At 46.2% G+C, this 17,626-nt stretch overlaps 1 protein-coding gene across 1 annotated transcript in view; it reads left to right on the forward strand.

The window, feature by feature from the left end:
• The first annotated feature begins 700 nt into the window (after positions 1-700).
• Positions 701-17,626, forward strand: part of CWC22 (CWC22 spliceosome associated protein homolog) — an 83,594-nt gene continuing 66,668 nt past the window's right edge. Inside the window, exons 1-4 of the mRNA XM_040440833.1 lie at positions 701-902; positions 14,578-14,645; positions 16,185-16,319; positions 16,609-16,842. Of these exons, the coding sequence (XP_040296767.1) occupies positions 876-902; positions 14,578-14,645; positions 16,185-16,319; positions 16,609-16,842 (464 nt within the window). The 5' untranslated portion in view covers positions 701-875. The remainder of the gene's footprint in view (positions 903-14,577; positions 14,646-16,184; positions 16,320-16,608; positions 16,843-17,626) is intronic.

Raw genomic sequence — 17,626 nt, forward strand, 5'->3', positions numbered from 1 at the left:
ATGCTGCGGTTTGCTTTCCGTCCTGGGATGCGGAGAAAGACGGATCCGTCATGACTCACAATGCAAGTCAATGGGGACGGATCCGTTAACTCTGACACAATCTGCCAAAATAGAAAACGAATTCGTCCCCCATTGACTTTCAGTGGAGTTCATGACGGATCCGTCTTGGCTATGTTAAAGATAATACAACCGGATCTATTCATAACGGATGCAGATGGTTGTATTATCAGTAACGGAAGCGTTTTTGCTGAACCCTGACAGATTCAGCAAAAACGCTAGTGTGAAAGTAGCCAACTGACGCTAGCGGGTGTAGAATTTCTGAAGAGAGACGCTTCATGTGACTGGATTCCAGAGTGGTGGTAAGTATGTCTGAAAGAAAAATTTCCTACGATAAAAATAAATTATGCAGTGAAAAATTATATCAGAAAATAAAAATATGCCCTGACGCTAAAAGAAAAAAAAAAGAGAGAGATTCAGGGGCAGTGAGGCAAAAATAAAAATAAAAATATATAAACCTGCAACTTAGACAGCACAATTAGCTGTGCCTATATGTAGTTAATACATAACTTTGATGTTTAATTCTATGTAAATAAATCCTGGCCTCTAAAAAGACTAATAGAATTTTAAAACGCTGTTCACGAGGTTTGTCCTCTGCGGGCAGCCGTCCGTGTCAGCAACGTCACGCGAAGGAATGCTGGGAAAGCGGAAGTGAGAGCTGGTGCCGTGTGTCTGCGCGCTGTGCGACGGTATTGGTTAGTTTGAAGATCGCGGATTGAGAACGGAGAGACACGGACGGCGGTACCGGAAAAAGTCTCCTGTAAGCGGCGAGAGGAAACAGAACCGGACACGGAGCGGGCACCATTGTGGGCTACGTCATGAAGAGCAGCGTGGCGCCAGTCAGAGTGAGTATTGTGTCTGCGCTGTCCCCGTACATTGGTCACGTGACCCTAGCGCTCCTGACCTCTGACCTCGACGGGTCTGCTTTGTAGTGAGGTTCAGCATTGGTAACAGTTTAACCCCCCCCAGGCTGCTGATGTGAACTACTAGTCTCAGCATTCCTGGATAGCCAGTAGCTATCTGGGAACGATGGGAGTTGTAGTTTCACGGCCTTGACCAGCAGTTGTCCTCAGTAGCCGGGGAGCTCATGTATTACATGTCTGTAAGGCGGTATTCACACATGGGTGTCGCTTACTAACCGCGCTATGCCAATTTTTGGCGTATTAAAAGTTGCAACCCCGCCCCTTTTTATGACCTTTTAACTGTCCATGCGACTGACGTTTTTGCACCGTTCTCGCCACTCCAAGAGGCAAGGAAGTGTCGGGGTCCAGGATATCGGGCCTGACAGGAGACAACCATAGGGCTGATGTACATGGACGATGTGGTCTGCGTCCGATCCGCTGCAAAAGCGCTTGTGTGCTGTCCTCATCCGTAAGTTCGTTACGCGGTCCTGCAAAAAAAAATCAAACATGTCCTATTCTTGTCTGTTTTGCGGACAAGGATCGGACTAGTGATGAGCGAAGCTCCGGATGCTACATCTGAAGTCACTTCGTTCAAAACTTTGGATTAATGCTGTACTGAGATCCGTCTCCGTACACTGTTAGAATGTATGGGCTCTGATGAGGCGAAGTTGCGCGTGACTTCGTTGAATAACTTTGGTAGTTGATTCTTAAAGAACCGAAGCCCAGTTCAAGTTTCAAGTTTTAAAGTGGTTTTCCACTTTAAAAATCAACTACCGAAGTTATTTAACAAAGTCACGCTCGACTTTGCCTCATCAGAGCCCATACTTTCTAAGGGCTCTTTCACACTTGCGTTATCCGGATCCGGCGTGCACTCCATTTGCCGGAGGTGCCCGCCGGATACGGAAAAACGGAAGTGAACTGATCAGTCTTCAAAATGCGTTCAGTGTTACTATGGCAGCCAGGACGCTATTAAAGTCCTGGTTGCCATAGTAGGAGCGGGGAGCAGTATACTTACCGTCCGTGCGGCTCCCGGGGCGCTCCAGAATGACGTCAGAGCGCCCCATGCGCATGGATGACGTGTCCATGTGATCACGTCATCCATGCGCGTGGGGCGCCCTGACGTCACTCTGAAGCGCCCGGGGAGCCGCACGGACGGTAAGTATACTGCTCCCCCGCTCCCCACTACACTTTACCATGGCAAACAGGACTTTGGCGTCCCGGCAGCCATGGTAACCATTCAGAAAAAGCTAAACGTCTGATCCAGCAATGCGCCGAAACGACGTTTAGCTTAAGGCCGGATCTGGATTAATGCCTTTCAATGGGCATTAATTCCGGATCCGGCCTTGCGGCAAGTGTTCAGGATTTTTGGCCGGAGCAAAAAGCACAGCATGCTGCGGTATTTTCTCCGGCCAAAAAATGTTCCGGTCCGGAACTGAAGACATCCTGATGCATCCTGAACGGATTTCTCTTCATTCAGAATGCATGGGGATAATCCTGATCAGGATTCTTCCGGCATAGAGCCCCGACGACGGAACTCTATGCCGGAAACGAACAACGCAAGTGTGAAAGAGCCCTTACACTGTACGGGGACGGATCTCCGTACAGTAGTATTCCGAAGTTTTCAATGAAGTGACTTCAGATGTAGCATCCGGAGCTCGCTTCGCTCATCACTAGATAGAACATTTCTGCAGGAGTTTAAAAAAAATAGCGGCACTGAGCCGGGATCCATGTTTTGCGAATCCGCAATTTGTGGAATGCAAAACACTTACGGCCGTGTGCGTGAGCTCATAAAAGCAGAGTAAAAACTAGTCCAGTCAAGGGCCCGAGTAGTTTTTACTATAGGCGCACAGATGGCCTGCGCCTCGTGCTATATTAGCCATCTCCTACAGCAGTGCAGGGGGAATCTGATGGGGGCTGTGCAAGAATCAAGGGGGACCTGAAAAGAGAAGATGACTTTTCTGCTTCTGGGCTCGGGCTCCTTCTCCTGCCGGCCTGTGATGCTCCAATGATGTCGCCATCCGGTTTGCCATCGCCGCAGCTAGGGCTGCAGTAAACGATTATTTGAGAGATCGAGTATTCTGCCGATTATTTTTATGATTAATCGAGTACTCTAATAAGAAAAAATGATATAATAGTGTTTTCCTTTATAAGAACTCATCAGACCCCCTGCCATCAGTCCCCAACACCCTTGGTTCCCCCCTGTGCGATCAGCCCAAGTGCATCAGTTCCCCCCAGTGCCATTAGCGCCACTATCCCCCAGTGCCATCAGCTCCATTCCCCCAGCTCTCCCCCACCCCAATGCCTTCAGCTCTCCCTAGTTATTACTCTATAGGGGTGATACAATGTCTTCTGCAGATTACAGGAGGTATATATTACTCTATATGGGGTGATATCATGTCTTCTGCGGGACTTCTCCCCTCTCCAGCACCCTAGGCTGTATTTGCTGAGGTACAGCAGTAAATGTTGGGGTAATATACAAAGCGCAGTGTTACAGTGGAGGAGTGGGTACTAGTGTCTGTCTTGGCTGTTCTACCATCTTCCTTTATTCAGCCTGGGTGCGATCACCGGCCTGTCTTATTGGGGTTTGGATGCTATTCACACGCTTGACCTCCTGAGAGGAATTAAAGGGGCCTGATTACGTGATGAAAACTCAGCTCCCCATCTAGTCGCACAGTCTGTAATTAGCTGCGTGGGAAGTGGCTGTCAGACTTACGTTTCCAGCAGGGGCGCCGCCGACACTCCATCGTTCCGCGCTGCTTTGGGCCTCACGCCACACAGCTCGTCAGGTCACGGCGTACGTCAGGAGGTCAGTGCAGCGCGGGACCATGGACTTGCTGTGGAGTGTCCGGAGGCCCCCTGCTGGAAAGGTGAGTATTCCAAGTGCATTGCGGGCCAGCGGGAGACCAGGGAGCGGCAGTAATAGCAAGTGCTTCACTCCCGCTCCGTGGTCACGTGACACAAACAAATCCTCGTTGCAAAACATTAGCATCGAGGATTTTTTTTGTGTCGAATTACTTGATTTAATCGAGTACTCGTTGCAGCCCTAGCCGCAGCAGTGTCCAGATCCTCTTGCGATCATGTGACCGTTTGTCATGACAAAAAGGGTGCCGAACACCACCGAGGCCCACGATTGGCTGCAGCAATGTCAAACCGGGTGCTGACATGGATGGAGTCCAGGGGAGCACCGCAGTCCTAAAAGAGAAGGAGAGACAGTTAAGGGCTCTTTCACACTTGCGTTCTTGTCTTCCGGCATAGAGTTCCGTCGTCGGGGCTCTATGCCGGAAGAATCCTGATCAGGATTATCCTAATGCATTCTGAATGGAGAGAAATCCGTTCAGGATGCATCAGGAGGTCTTCAGTTCCGGAACGGAACGTTTTTTGGCCGGAGAAAATACCGCAGCATGCTGCGCTTTTTGCTCCGGCCAAAAATCCGGAACACTTGCCGCAAGGCCGGATCCGGAATTAATGCCCATTGAAAGGCATTGATCCGGATCCGGCCTTAAGCTAAACGTCGTTTCGGCGCATTGCCGGAGCCGACATTTAGCTTTTTCAGAGTGGTTACCATGGCTGCCGGGACGCTAAAGTCCTGGCAGCCATGGTAAAGTGTAGTGGGGAGCGGGGAGCAGTGTACTTACCGTCCGTGCGGCTCCCCGGGCGCTCCAGAGTGACGTCAGGGCGCCCCAAGCGCATGGATCATGTGATCACATGGATCACGTCATCCATGCGCATGGGGCGCTCTGACGTCATTCTGGAGCGCCCCGGGAGCCGCACGGACTGTAAGTATACTGCTCCCCCGCTCCCCGCTCCTACTATGGCAACCAGGACTTTAATAGCGTCCTGGGTGCCATAGTAACACTGAACGCATTTGGAAGACGGTTCCGTCTTCAAATGCTTTCAGTACACTTGCGTTTTTCCGGATCCGGCGTGTAATTCCGGCAAGTGGAGTACACGCCGGATCCGGACAACGCAAGTGTGAAAGAGGCCTAAGTCATCTTCCCTTTGAAGGTCCGGTAGAATGGCGGGGTTTGCAAAACCGCAAGCATAAAAAGCTCATGTACACAGACCCATTGAAATGAATGGGTCAGGATTCGGTGCGGGTGCTATGTGTTCACGTCACGCATTGCACCGCGTGGAAAACTCGCTTGTGTGAAAGAGGCCTAACACTGAGATATTAAAGGGGTTATCAGAGACTTGTATACTGATGACCTATCCTCTGGATCGGTGATCAGTATCTGATCGTAGGGGGTCCGACAACCAGGACCCCCAATGATCAGCTGTTTGAGAAGGCATCAGTGCTTGTAGTAGCGCCGTGGCCTTCTCGCAGCTCACCAAGCACAGCGGCGTACATTGTATAGCCGCTGTTTTTCATATCGCGCTCAGTCCCATTCACTTTAATGTGTCTGAGCTGTGCCTAGGCACTCGACCTAGGAAAAGCAGAGAGAAGGCCTTAGCACTCAAAGGAGCACCACTGCCTTCTCAAACAACTAATCGGCGGGGGTCCTGGGTTTAGGACCCCCACCAATCAGATACTGATTTCCTATCTCGGGGATAGGTCATCAGTATAAAAATCTTGGAAAAGCCCTTTAAGAAAAATTTTGTGGGGAAATAAAAATAAATAAATAAATCCTACACACTTGCCGGGTGGTATTGATAATGATAATTTCATTCTGCGGGCTGTGATAATTAGGGTGATACTAAATTTATGTCCTTTTTATGTTTAAAGGTGTTCTCCGGGAATTAAGAAAATGAAAATACTTAAATACTACTTCATTATAAATATATTACCAAATACCTTTCATTAGTTATAATGGCTCGTTTTCGGTAGCAATCATCAGGAAAAATAAAATTGCAGCCATCCTACTAGTCCACACAAAACCTGTCCTAATTACGCATGAGGACACGTTAAAGAGCTGCACCATCTTCCTCTCGTACTTGTCAGGGATTATGATCCTGAATACAGTTTAATATGATCTTTAGATGAATCTCTGTAGCAATGGAGTTCATTAGGAGGCATGAAGTACAGAGAGGATAGTGGGGGTGTAGATAATGAGCAGCAGCACTTGTATGTAGTCTCCATTGCCACAGTCTGTCCTTTCTGTACTTCGTCTCTTCATGAACTCCATTCCTACAGAGATTCAGCTGAAAAAGATCTTATCTCTATTCAGGATCATAATCCCTGATGAGCAGAGAGGAGGATGAAGCAGTTCTTTACCTCAGTGTTGTGAAGTAACTTGTCCTGATGTGTAATTAGGACAGGTTCTGTGTGTTCTAATAGACGGCGGCCATTTTATTTCTCCTAATGATTGCTCCCTAGACAAAATAAACCATTATAGCTAATGAAAGGTATTTGGGAATATATTTATAGTTACTAAAGTAATATTTAAGTATTTTCATTTTCTGAATTCCCGGAGAACCCCTTTAACCCCTTGGGGACCGGGCTCATTTTCACCTTAAGGACCAGGCCATTTTTTGGAAATCTGACCAGTGTCACTTTAAGTGCTAATAACTTTAAAACACTTTGACTTATCCAGGCCATTCTGAGATTGTTTTTTCGTCACATATTGTACTTCATGACACTGGTAAAATGAAGTCCAAAAATTCTTTTTTTTTTTTGCACAAAAAAATACCTAATTTACCAAAAATTTGAAAATTTCAAAGTTTCAGTTTCTCTACTTCTGTAATACATAGCAATACCCCAAAAAATTGTGATGACTTTACATTCCCCATATGTCTACTTCATGTGAATTATTTTGGGAATGATATTTTATTTTTTGGGGATGTTATAAGGCTTAGAAGTTTAGAAGCAAATCTTGAAATTTTTTCAGAAATTTACAAAAACTAAATTTTTAGGGACCAGTTCAGGTCTGAAGTCACTTTGCGAGGCTTACATAATAGAAACCACCCAAAAATAACCCCATCTAAGAAACTACTCCCCTCAAGGTATTCAAAACTGATTTTGCATACATTGTTAACCCTTTAGGTGTTGCACAAGAGTTATTGGCAAATGGGGAGGAAATTTGAGAATTTAATTTTTTTGTCTAATTTTTCATTTTAACCCATTTTTTCCACTAACAAAGCAATGGTTAACAGCCAAACAAGACTGTATCTTTATTGCCCTGATTCTGCCGTTTACAGAAACACCCAATATGTGGCCGTAAACTACTGTACGGCCACACAGCGGGGCGTAGAGTGAAAGGTGCACCGTATGGTTTTTGGAAGGCTGATTTTGCTGGACTGTTTTTTTGACACCATGTCCCATTTGAAGCCCCCCTGATGCACCCCTGGAGTAGAAACTCCATAAAAGTCACCCCATCTAAGAAACTACACCCCTCAAGGTATTCAAAACTGATTTTACAAACTTTGTTAACCCTTTTAGGTGTTGCACAAGATTTAATGGAAAATAGAGACACAATTTCAAAATTTCACATTTTTGGCAGATTTTCCATTTAAATTTTTTTTTTTCCAGTTACAAAGCAAGGGTTAACAGCCAAACAAAACTCATTATTTATGGCCCTGATTCTGTAGTTTACAGAAGCACCCCATATGCGGTCATAAACCGCTGTACTGGCACACGGCAGGGCGCAGAAGGAAAGGAATGCCATACGGTTTTTGGAAGGCAGGTTTTGCTGGACTGTTTTTTTTTTTTACACCATGTCCCATTTGAAGCCCCCCTGATGCACCCCTAGAGTAGAAACTCCAAAAAAGTGACCCCATTTTAGAAACTAAGAGATAGGGTGGCAGTTTTGTTGGTACTAGTTTAGGGTACATATGATTTTTGGTTGCTCTATATTACACTTTTTGTGCGGCAAGGTAACAAGAAATAGCTTTTTTGGCACGTTTTTTTTTTGTTATTTACAACATTCATCTGACAGGTTAGATCATGTGGTATTTTTATAGAGCAGGTTGTCACGGACGCGGCGATGCCTAATATGTATACAATTTTTTTTATTTATGTAAGTTTTTTTTATACAATAACTTCATTTTTAAAACCAAAAAAATGTTTTAGTGTTTCCATAGTCTAAGAGCCATAGTTTTTTCAGTTTTTGGGCGATTATCTTGAGTAGGGTCTAATTTTTTGCGGGATGAGATGACTGTTTGATTGGCACATTTGGGGTGCATATGACTTTTTGATCGCTTGCTATTACACTTTTTGTGACGTAAGATGGCAAAAAATTGCCTTTTTTTACACGTTTTTTTTTTTTTTACGGTGGTCACCTGAGGGGTTAGGTCATGTGATATTTTTATAGAGCCGGTCGATACGGACGCGGCGATACCTAATATGTATACTTTGTTTTTATTTATGTAAGTTTTACACAATGATTTCATTTTTGAAACAAAAAAAATCATGTTTTAGTGTTTCCATAGTCTAAGAGCCATAGTTTTTTCAGTTTTTGGGCGATTATCTTGAGTAGGGTCTCATTTTTTGCGGGATGAGATGACGGTTTGATTGGTACTATTTTGGCGTACATGATCACTTTTATTACCTTTTTTGGGAAGTAAGGTGGGCAAAATTTCTATTTTCTCATAGTTTTTATTTTTTAATTTTTATGGCGTTCATGCGGGGAAAGTAACATGACCGTTTTATAGATCAGGTCGTTACGGACGCGGCGATACCTAATATGTTTAGTGTATTTTATTTTATTAATTTTTATTTAGTGATAAATGTTTTTTTTTATCTTAACTTTTTTCACTTTTTTTTTACATTTTTTTGACCCAGACCCACTTGGTTCTTGAAGATCCAGTGGGTCTGATGTCTGTATAATACAGTACAGAACCCTATATAGGGCTCTGTACTATATTTTACTTACACTGAACAGATCTATTGTTTTAGCATAGATCTGTTCAGCACCATGGACAGCAGGACGCCTGAGCAGGCGTCCTGTTGCCATGGGAACCTTCCCCGTCTGCGAAGTTGTAGCCACAACTTCGCAGACGGGGAAGGGTAAGCACAGGGCTGAGGGGGGCTGTCGGGGGGTTCTCTCCCTCTCCATCGGGGGGGGGCTGCTGTACCTTTGCAACCCTCGATGGAGAGGGAGGGAGCTCCCTGACCGATGACAGTTAACTTTTTCCATACAGCGGTCCGTACGGACCGCGGTATGGAAAGGGTTAAACGGCTGACATCTGCACAGATGTCAGCCGTTTATACCAGGGTGTCAGCAATGTGCTGACACCCTGGTATAACCCACTAGAAGCAAACGAATTTTCAAGGCCCCCACCGCCTGCGACACCAACCCAGGCTCTGTACTGAAACTCCGCTTCCATTCACTTGAATAAAAGGTGAGCTGCAGTGACCTGGTGTGGTCGCTACACAGCGTACAGAGCTGTCTGCCTCAGTATAGGTTCTGATGCCACGGCTGCCCGTAACAGCTGATCCATCAGTGGGGGAACCAGATGTCAGACCTCCACCGATCTGTGTGATTTCCGTGGTCGACCGCAGGTCCTCTAAACGGAACTGACGGTGTTTTATGGTGCAGTCTGTTGATCTCTGATTGCGGACCCTGATGTATACTGATCTAACAAGCCTCCGTCTATGAGTTAATTTAATGTATGCATTGGGGCTTTTTTGTAAGATGAGTTGTATTTCTGATGAGGGTGGGTGACCAAACAATAGCAGTTCTGCCATTTGTATAGATTGATGCTCGCAGTCGTTCATAGCCCCCATGTCAAATGTTATACTACGGTGTCATACGGTCGACGCCACGCACCCAGCATTTAGGCCTCATTTTCATGTCTGTTTGATGTCCGTGAAAATAACAGTCCGTGTTTCTTAATAATAGAATAATCTTTATATAGCGCCAACATATTCTGCAGTTCAGCGGTTCATGTACAAACAGTCATAAATAATATAGCAATAGGCAAGTAAATATTTGAAACAAGAGGAACGAGGGCCCTGCTCGCAAGAGCTTACAATCTATGAGGGGACAGGGGTGACACAAAAGGTGTTTCGTCTGTGAAGGGTCCATGTGTCAGTTTTTTACCCTCCGTGTGTAAATTAATTTCAAAAGCATCTCCTATCAGTGGTTAGTGAAAAACAAACACAACAAGGATGGCATCCGTTTTAGGTTTTTTTCAGAGACCCATAGACTACATCCAAATTATTATGCAAATTATATTTTTCTCTGATTTTCCTAAATGGTCGATACAAATGACCGGCAGTATAATTTTCAAGTCATCAACCGTTAGAGTATAAATCAAATTTTATTGAACAAACCTCCCAATAACAGTATTTTTTTTTTTCACAAATTAAAAAACTCAAAATGCACTGTTCCAAATTTTTATGCACAACAGAGTTTTGTGGAGCTAAAGTTAAATGAATTTGTACAGTAATAAGCCATTTCCCAAACTCTGGTTGGGTTAGAAGTGGTACCTTAGAACCAAACCAGAGTTCGGGAAATAGTTTTTTTATAGTACAAATTCATTTATGAAGTTATTGTGCAAAGTCTCGCGAGACTTCGAAGCAATAACTTCGGCTCATCGGAGCCAATACATTCTAATACTGTAGGGAGCTCCTTCTCCGTACAGTATTAGAACGAAGTTTTATGCGAATCGACTTCGGATGTTTCATCCGAAGTCGATTCGCTTATCCCTAATTGTCATGCATGAAGATGAATTTGCTACAGAAGGCACTGTTCTTCTGTTTTTACCATGGAAAAAAGTGGTCAGTCAGAAACTCTTTGCCAAGGTCTTTTTCACACCTTCAAGGACCCTAAAGGGGCCTACCAGGACCCTAAAGGGGCTCTCTCCAGGATTCCGCCACTGGTTTGCTGGAATCGCAGCCTTGGGATATGGTGACCATCCACCAACCATCCCCTACTCCATCCATATGGACCTCCAAGTTTGCACGGCCCTCATCAGTAAGGACTCATGCACACATCCATGTGCATTCCGTATTTTGCGGAACGGAACAGCTGGCCCCTAATAGAACAGTCTATCCTTGTCCGTAATGCGGACAATAATAGGACATGTTCTATTTTTTTTGCCCGAGGGAAATGGAATGCACACGGAGTAACTTCTTTTTTTTTGTGTGCGGACCTATTGAAAATTAGTTGTTCCGCATATGGTCCGCAAAAAAAAGTTACGGTCACGGAAAGAAAATACGTTTGTGTGAATGAGCCCTAAACAAGACAGTGTGAAAAATAGTCTTTATATCTGTCTGGGCCTGAAACAACGGTTTCTGCTTGTGAGCACTGGTTAGGGGCGGCTGAATAGTAGGTTGATGCAGAACTGCGAGCTTCTGGAGGGTCCTACACCTTGAAGGGTCGCAGGACTCCAGAGGCACCAGCAGTCTCACATACATGTTTTCTGCTTTGTAAAGGCTTTTTAGCGGCTGCTCTCTCCGATGAATTTGTCTGGCAGAAACCTTCCTCATTATGCCCGTATGTATTAATGCTGCCAGTGTAATCCAATACATTCCAGAACTGTAAGGGTTACATAGCATCATAAATCAATATAATGCTATGCGACCCCGTTAGTGCTGGGAGGCCAGGCCTAGAGCTGTGCTGTGGACTCTCTGCGTGACAAACGCTCGTCTGCAAGGGGCCTTACGCCTCCATTTGAGGTATACGTTACAAAAAAAAGATACTAAAACACAGCGAACCCTGTTCTTGTATCCTGCACAGACTAGTAAAAAAAAGTATACGTCTGAGTAGGGTTGGGCGATATACCGGTATCACGATATACCGCGGTATTAAAAAAACGGCGATATCGATGTTTCCTAATTACCGCGGTATTTTGTGACGTTATCAAAGCGGTCATGTGTGCTGACCGCTTCTAAATCTGCGTCCGCCCGCCCCTGCACCTTGCATAGCGCTGAGTACAAACACATTACTTCCACTGGCTCTTGGCTCCTTCTTGCTCCACCTCACTTAGTCAAGTCTCCAGACTCCACCCACCATCTGACATCACCGTCCGTCACCCACCCGTGCCGCTTCTATTGTATGTGGCGAACTCTGTGTGAGTACTGGGTGTCTCTGGAGAGACTTTTCCTGCGGCCGCCTCGCTCGTGTGCTCTGATGACAAAATTAGAAACGTATTACTTCCCGCAGCGGGCAGCCCCCGACTCTCCCTCCTCCTTGCTCCCATATTCAAATCTCCGCCCACCGCGGGAAAAGTATATCGTAAAGTATTATTGTATGTATGGTGGCCTGTGGCCACAAGACTTTATTATAACATCTCCTTGTGGCCCCCGCCCCTACAGTGTAACGTCCTCTTGTGGCCCCCCATACAGTATAACCTCTCCTTGTGGCCCCCCATACAGTATAACCTCTCCTTGTGGCCCCCCATACAGTGTAATGTCTCCTTGTGGCCCCCCATACAGTGTAACGTCTTCTTGTGGCCCCCCATACAGTGTAATGTCTCCTTGTGGCCCCCCCATACAGTGTAACGTCTCCTTGTGGCCCCCCCATACAGTGTAACGTCTCCTTGTGGCCCCCCCCATACAGTGTAACGTCTCCTTGTGGCCCCCCCATACAGTGTAACGTCTCCTTGTGGCCCCCCCATACAGTGTAACGTCTCCTTGTGGCCCCCCCCCCATACAGTGTAACGTCTCCTTGTGGCCCCCCCCATACAGTGTAACGTCTCCTTGTGGCCCCCCCATACAGTGTAACGTCTCCTTGTGGCCCCCCCATACAGTGTAACGTCTCCTTGTGGCCCCCCCCCATACAGTGTAACGTCTCCTTGTGGCCCCCCCCATACAGTGTAACGTCTCCTTGTGGCCCCCCCCATACAGTGTAACGTCTCCTTGTGGCCCCCCCCATACAGTGTAACGTCTCCTTGTGGCCCCCCCCATACAGTGTAACGTCTCCTTGTGGCCCCCCCCATACAGTGTAACGTCTCCTTGTGGCCCCCCCCCATACAGTGTAACGTCTCCTTGTGGCCCCCCCCATACAGTGTAACGTCTCCTTGTGGCCCCCCCATACAGTGTAACGTCTCCTTGTGGCCCCCCCCATACAGTGTAACGTCTCCTTGTGGCCCCCCCCATACAGTGTAACGTCTCCTTGTGGCCCCCCCCCCCATACAGTGTAACGTCTCCTTGTGGCCCCCCCCCCCCATACAGTGTAACGTCTCCTTGTGGCCCCCCCCCATACAGTGTAACGTCTCCTTGTGGCCCCCCCCCATACAGTGTAACGTCTCCTTGTGGCCCCCCCATACAGTGTAACGTCTCCTTGAGGCCCCCCCATACAGTGTAACGTCTCCTTGTGCCCCCCCATACAGTGTAACGTCTCCTTGTGCCCCCCCATACAGTGTAACGTCTCCTTGTGCCCCCCCATACAGTGTAACGTCTCCTTGTGCCCCCCCCATACAGTGTAACGTCTCCTTGTGCCCCCCCCCATACAGTGTAACGTCTCCTTGTGGCCCCCCCCCCCATACAGTGTAACGTCTCCTTGTGGCCCCCCCCCCATACAGTGTAACGTCTCCTTGTGGCCCCCCCCCCATACAGTGTAACGTCTCCTTGTGGCCCCCCCCCCATACAGTGTAACGTCTCCTTGTGGCCCCCCCCATACAGTGTAACGTCTACTTGTGGCCCCCCCATACAGTGTAACGTCTCCTTGTGGCCCCCCCCCCATACAGTGTAACGTCTCCTTGTGCCCCCCCCCCCCCATACAGTGCAACGTCTCCTTGTGGCCCCCCCCCATACAGTGTAACGTCTCCTTGTGGCCCCCCCCCCCATACAGTGTAACGTCTCCTTGTGGCCCCCCCCCCATACAGTGTAACGTCTCCTTGTGGCCCCCCCCCCATACAGTGTAACGTCTCCTTGTGGCCCCCCCCCCCATACAGTGTAACGTCTCCTTGTGGCCCCCCCCCCATACAGTGTAACGTCTCCTTGTGGCCCCCCCCCCCCATACAGTGTAACGTCTCCTTGTGGCCCCCCCCCATACAGTGTAACGTCTCCTTGTGACACAGTGTCCAGTAGCTGTGATAAGTGCACATTTTTATCTTATAAATGCATATATAAAGTTGCAGATAGTTGAATGTCCTACTCATTTCAATGGTAGATTCAGCGTGGCATCTGCCCCAAGATGAGGCATACGGCTTCTTTTTTCTACGTGGAAAAGTGCTGCTTCACATTGAAATGAATGGAGTCTGTTCTGAGACATTTTTTTGAAGCTTATTTTAAGGCGGAAACGCTCATAAATCAAGGCTAAAAACACCATGTGAACTGGCCCTACGGCGGCCTGCACATGTTTCAGGGTGTCTTGCAGAAATTCTGCACAAACTTCAGTGCGGATTTCTGCGTGTCTCAGCACTAAAAACAACATTTGTAACTTGTGGGTTTCATGTGGTTTTGCAGCAGATCTCATCCTTCCTTTTGAAAAGGGTAAAATCCAAAAAATCACACAAACCATTGATGTGCTGCAGATTTCAAAATCCGTACGGCAGGTCATTGTCCACATGGAAGAAAAAAGAGGAAAGTGTACATGAGATTTGTCTGATCTCATACACTTTGCTGGTACGCACCACGTGAAACCGCACAGAAAAACAGTGCGTAATTTGCAGTGTGTGCAGAAAAGGAAATGTAATAATACAATGTAAATGAAAATACTGTTAAAGCAAATGAAAAATCTCAGTAAAACATTGTTCCGATGCCTTATCATTTTTTTTTTTTTTATGTTTTCAGAATTCTTCCAGCTATGATAGACAGGATACGTACAGCTATCGGCAAAGAAGCTCTTCTCCAGAGGACAGGTAGGCGGTGCTAAGGATTCAGTATGATCTTCGGCCTCGTGCACATGACCGTATGTATTTTGTGGTCCGCAAAAAATACGGATGACATCCGTGTGCATTCCGTATTTTACGGAACGGAGCAGCTGGCCCCTGATAGAACAGTCCTATCCTTGTCCGTAATGCGGACAATAGGACATGTTCTATTTTTTTGCGGAACGGAAATACGGACACACGGAAACAGAATGCACACAGAGTAACTTCCGTTTCTTTGAAATGAATGGTTCCGTATACGGTCCGCAAAAAAAACGGAGCGGACACGGAAATAATATCTGTTTGTGTGCATGACCCCTTTTGTGCCTTCAGCTGACATGGTTATCTATACATTGAGAACTGTGGCTTACGGCTAGGTGTGGTTGCATATCACACACAATTTAAAGGGAGTGTGTCATCATAAAATGGCCTATTGTTGAAATTGAATTTTTATGTTATATTTGTTTAGAATTTTTGTGTGTTTTTATTTTTTTTTTCATTTTCCATGTCCCTATCTATATTTAAAAAAATATCCTAAAATTGTGAAGGTTTCACACTGACCACTAGGATAATAAGACATATGGGGTCATTTATCAAACTGGTGTAAAGTAGAACTGCCTTAGTTGCCCATAGCAACCAATCAGATTCCTTCTTTCATTTTCCAAAGCCGTTGTCCAAAATGAAAGGAGGAATCTGATTGGTTGCTATGGGCAACTAAGCCGGTATAACTTTACACCAGTTTGATAAATGACCCCCATAGTGAATAGGAGCTGACCTTTTTGACGTCTAGGAACGAGTTTTCTAGGCATGCTGTGTGACCTGTGCGTAGATGAGCTTTCACCATCACCTATTGTGAATGGTGTATCCGGTGTTATGTCTGCAGAGGTGTTGTCTGTCATTGTAATCCTACTTGTGATGGATGATAATGAGATGACTGCTGAGAGGTTACCTGTACAGAACAGGGACTCTAGACGTGTTATTAGGTCTAGTGGTAATGACAGACAAGGATAATAATGCTGTGGTCCTCATCAGGTCAGAGTGAGGTTGCCAGGAAGGCTTTTTCTCTTCTCCTACTGTATTTTTGGTGTTAACAACCCCCTCCTCCCCCATGCCATTCCAATAGAGGGCCATAGCCGGATCAGGCGTATGACTGCTTGGCTGTGCAGACACCAGGAGCCCGGGTGTCTTCTCTAAGGCCTCAAGTTGTTCCATGCCTCCAGCACATGGCGAGTTTGAGGCTAGGTGTCCAGTACTAGATCGCTCCCTCTTGGTAGAGGATTTTCCGTTTGCAAATCCATTTTTTAGATAGTAAGACATAAGTGAATCTTCTCAGGGTTCTCGTGTAAAGTGTTCTGTTGCTGTCATTTGAGGGTTAGGACCGTAAGAGTGACTTTCCTTTCTCACTGCTGCTTCAGTAATGCTTGGGTCTGATTTTCAGAAGAAAGTTTCCAGAAATGTGTTTTTGTAGATGTAGCGTGGGGAGTGGGTTCCCCCGTTGTACTATAAGAAAATTTGTCATTTTTTTTTTAGGTATCGGGACAGAGACAGGTCACTTTCTCCACGTGATAGAGATTACTCTGATCGCGGCAAAGCCTTCAGAGACCGTGACCGATATGATGAGGAGAGGCCAAGAAATGGACGATATGAGAGATCAGACTATGCAAGGCAAGTTCCTAATGGTTTAGTTGGGTAGCCTGGTCTGGATCTAGGCTACTTTTCTAGCCTAGATTAAAATACATGTGACGGACCACCTACTCCGGCATCCCATCGCTCATCACTTTGAAAGTGGCGAGCCGTGTCTAAAACCTGCAAAAAGTTGCAAAATTTTGCGCAACAACAGCGTGTCCCAAAGTTTGCAACTTTTTGCCACCTGAAAAGGGGAATAGTAAATGTCCCCCTATGTTCTTAATAATAAACATTGTAGTCTTTACAGATTTATCTCTAATCTCGACAGGGATCGAGATAGATCAAGACGAGATCCAGACAGAGATTCAGACAGGAGGCGAGATAGGAAATCGCCATCTTCATCGAGGAGAAGTGAAGAGCGATCAGATGTACAAGCGTCTGCTGAGCCTCCAGTGAAGAAAAAGAAAGATGATTTGGATCCAATTCTTACTCGTACTGGTGGAGCTTATATCCCACCTGCCAAGCTGCGTATGATGCAAGAGCAAATAACTGACAAGAGCAGGTAAGTGCCTTCACAGCGCTGGGGGGGTCTTGAATGTTTTGTCCACTTGGGGTGAGTGCTGAGGATTTTCAGTTCTGCTACCGCACTTAAGTTTCCAAGCAAATTACAATGCAGTACTTGTGGATGGGGTTTTGGACACCCAGTTCACATGTGGCGAAAAAAATCTGTAGTTTTTGCTGAGGAACAGCTGTAGACTTATAGTGACATTCGCGATGGAAAAATTCCCGAAAAATAGATTATGATTTACGTATAAAAAAAAAAATTGTGATCCCTGCCGCTGAGTTCCGACTGGCTGCAGTGGTGACATGTCTGTAATGTGTTCCCCGTGCGTCATGCGATCCTGTGACATGACGCATGGGGGACACATTACAGCTGAGGACAGTCATTGGCTGCAGTGGCCACTTGAGCCGCCTCACACCTGATGACGTGAGGAGACCGGAGAGCTGCAGTGGTGAACGATCAAAAGAGCCGGAACCCAGCAGCGGGGATCAAGTAAGTATGATTCCATCCGCAGAACCAGCTACATTGGGGGATGGGGGTCTGCCTGAAAGGTTCCCATCAGCGAGCAACCCTTTTAAAAAACCAAGACAGGAAGTAGAAAACCATCCACCGTTTTTTGTTAAAATATATAGTGTAGTTACATATAGGCTGTCAATATACGATGAAACATTTAATGGCGCTGTCCCTTTAATTGTAGATTCTGCTGCTTTCACATGAACATAAACTAGCTGATCCAAGTATTCTGTACGATCTTTGTGTTACTCAGCTCACTGACTGCGGGATC

The sequence above is a fragment of the Bufo bufo genome, chromosome 7 (genome assembly GCF_905171765.1).
Source record: "Bufo bufo chromosome 7, aBufBuf1.1, whole genome shotgun sequence".
Lineage (NCBI taxonomy): Eukaryota > Metazoa > Chordata > Amphibia > Anura > Bufonidae > Bufo > Bufo bufo.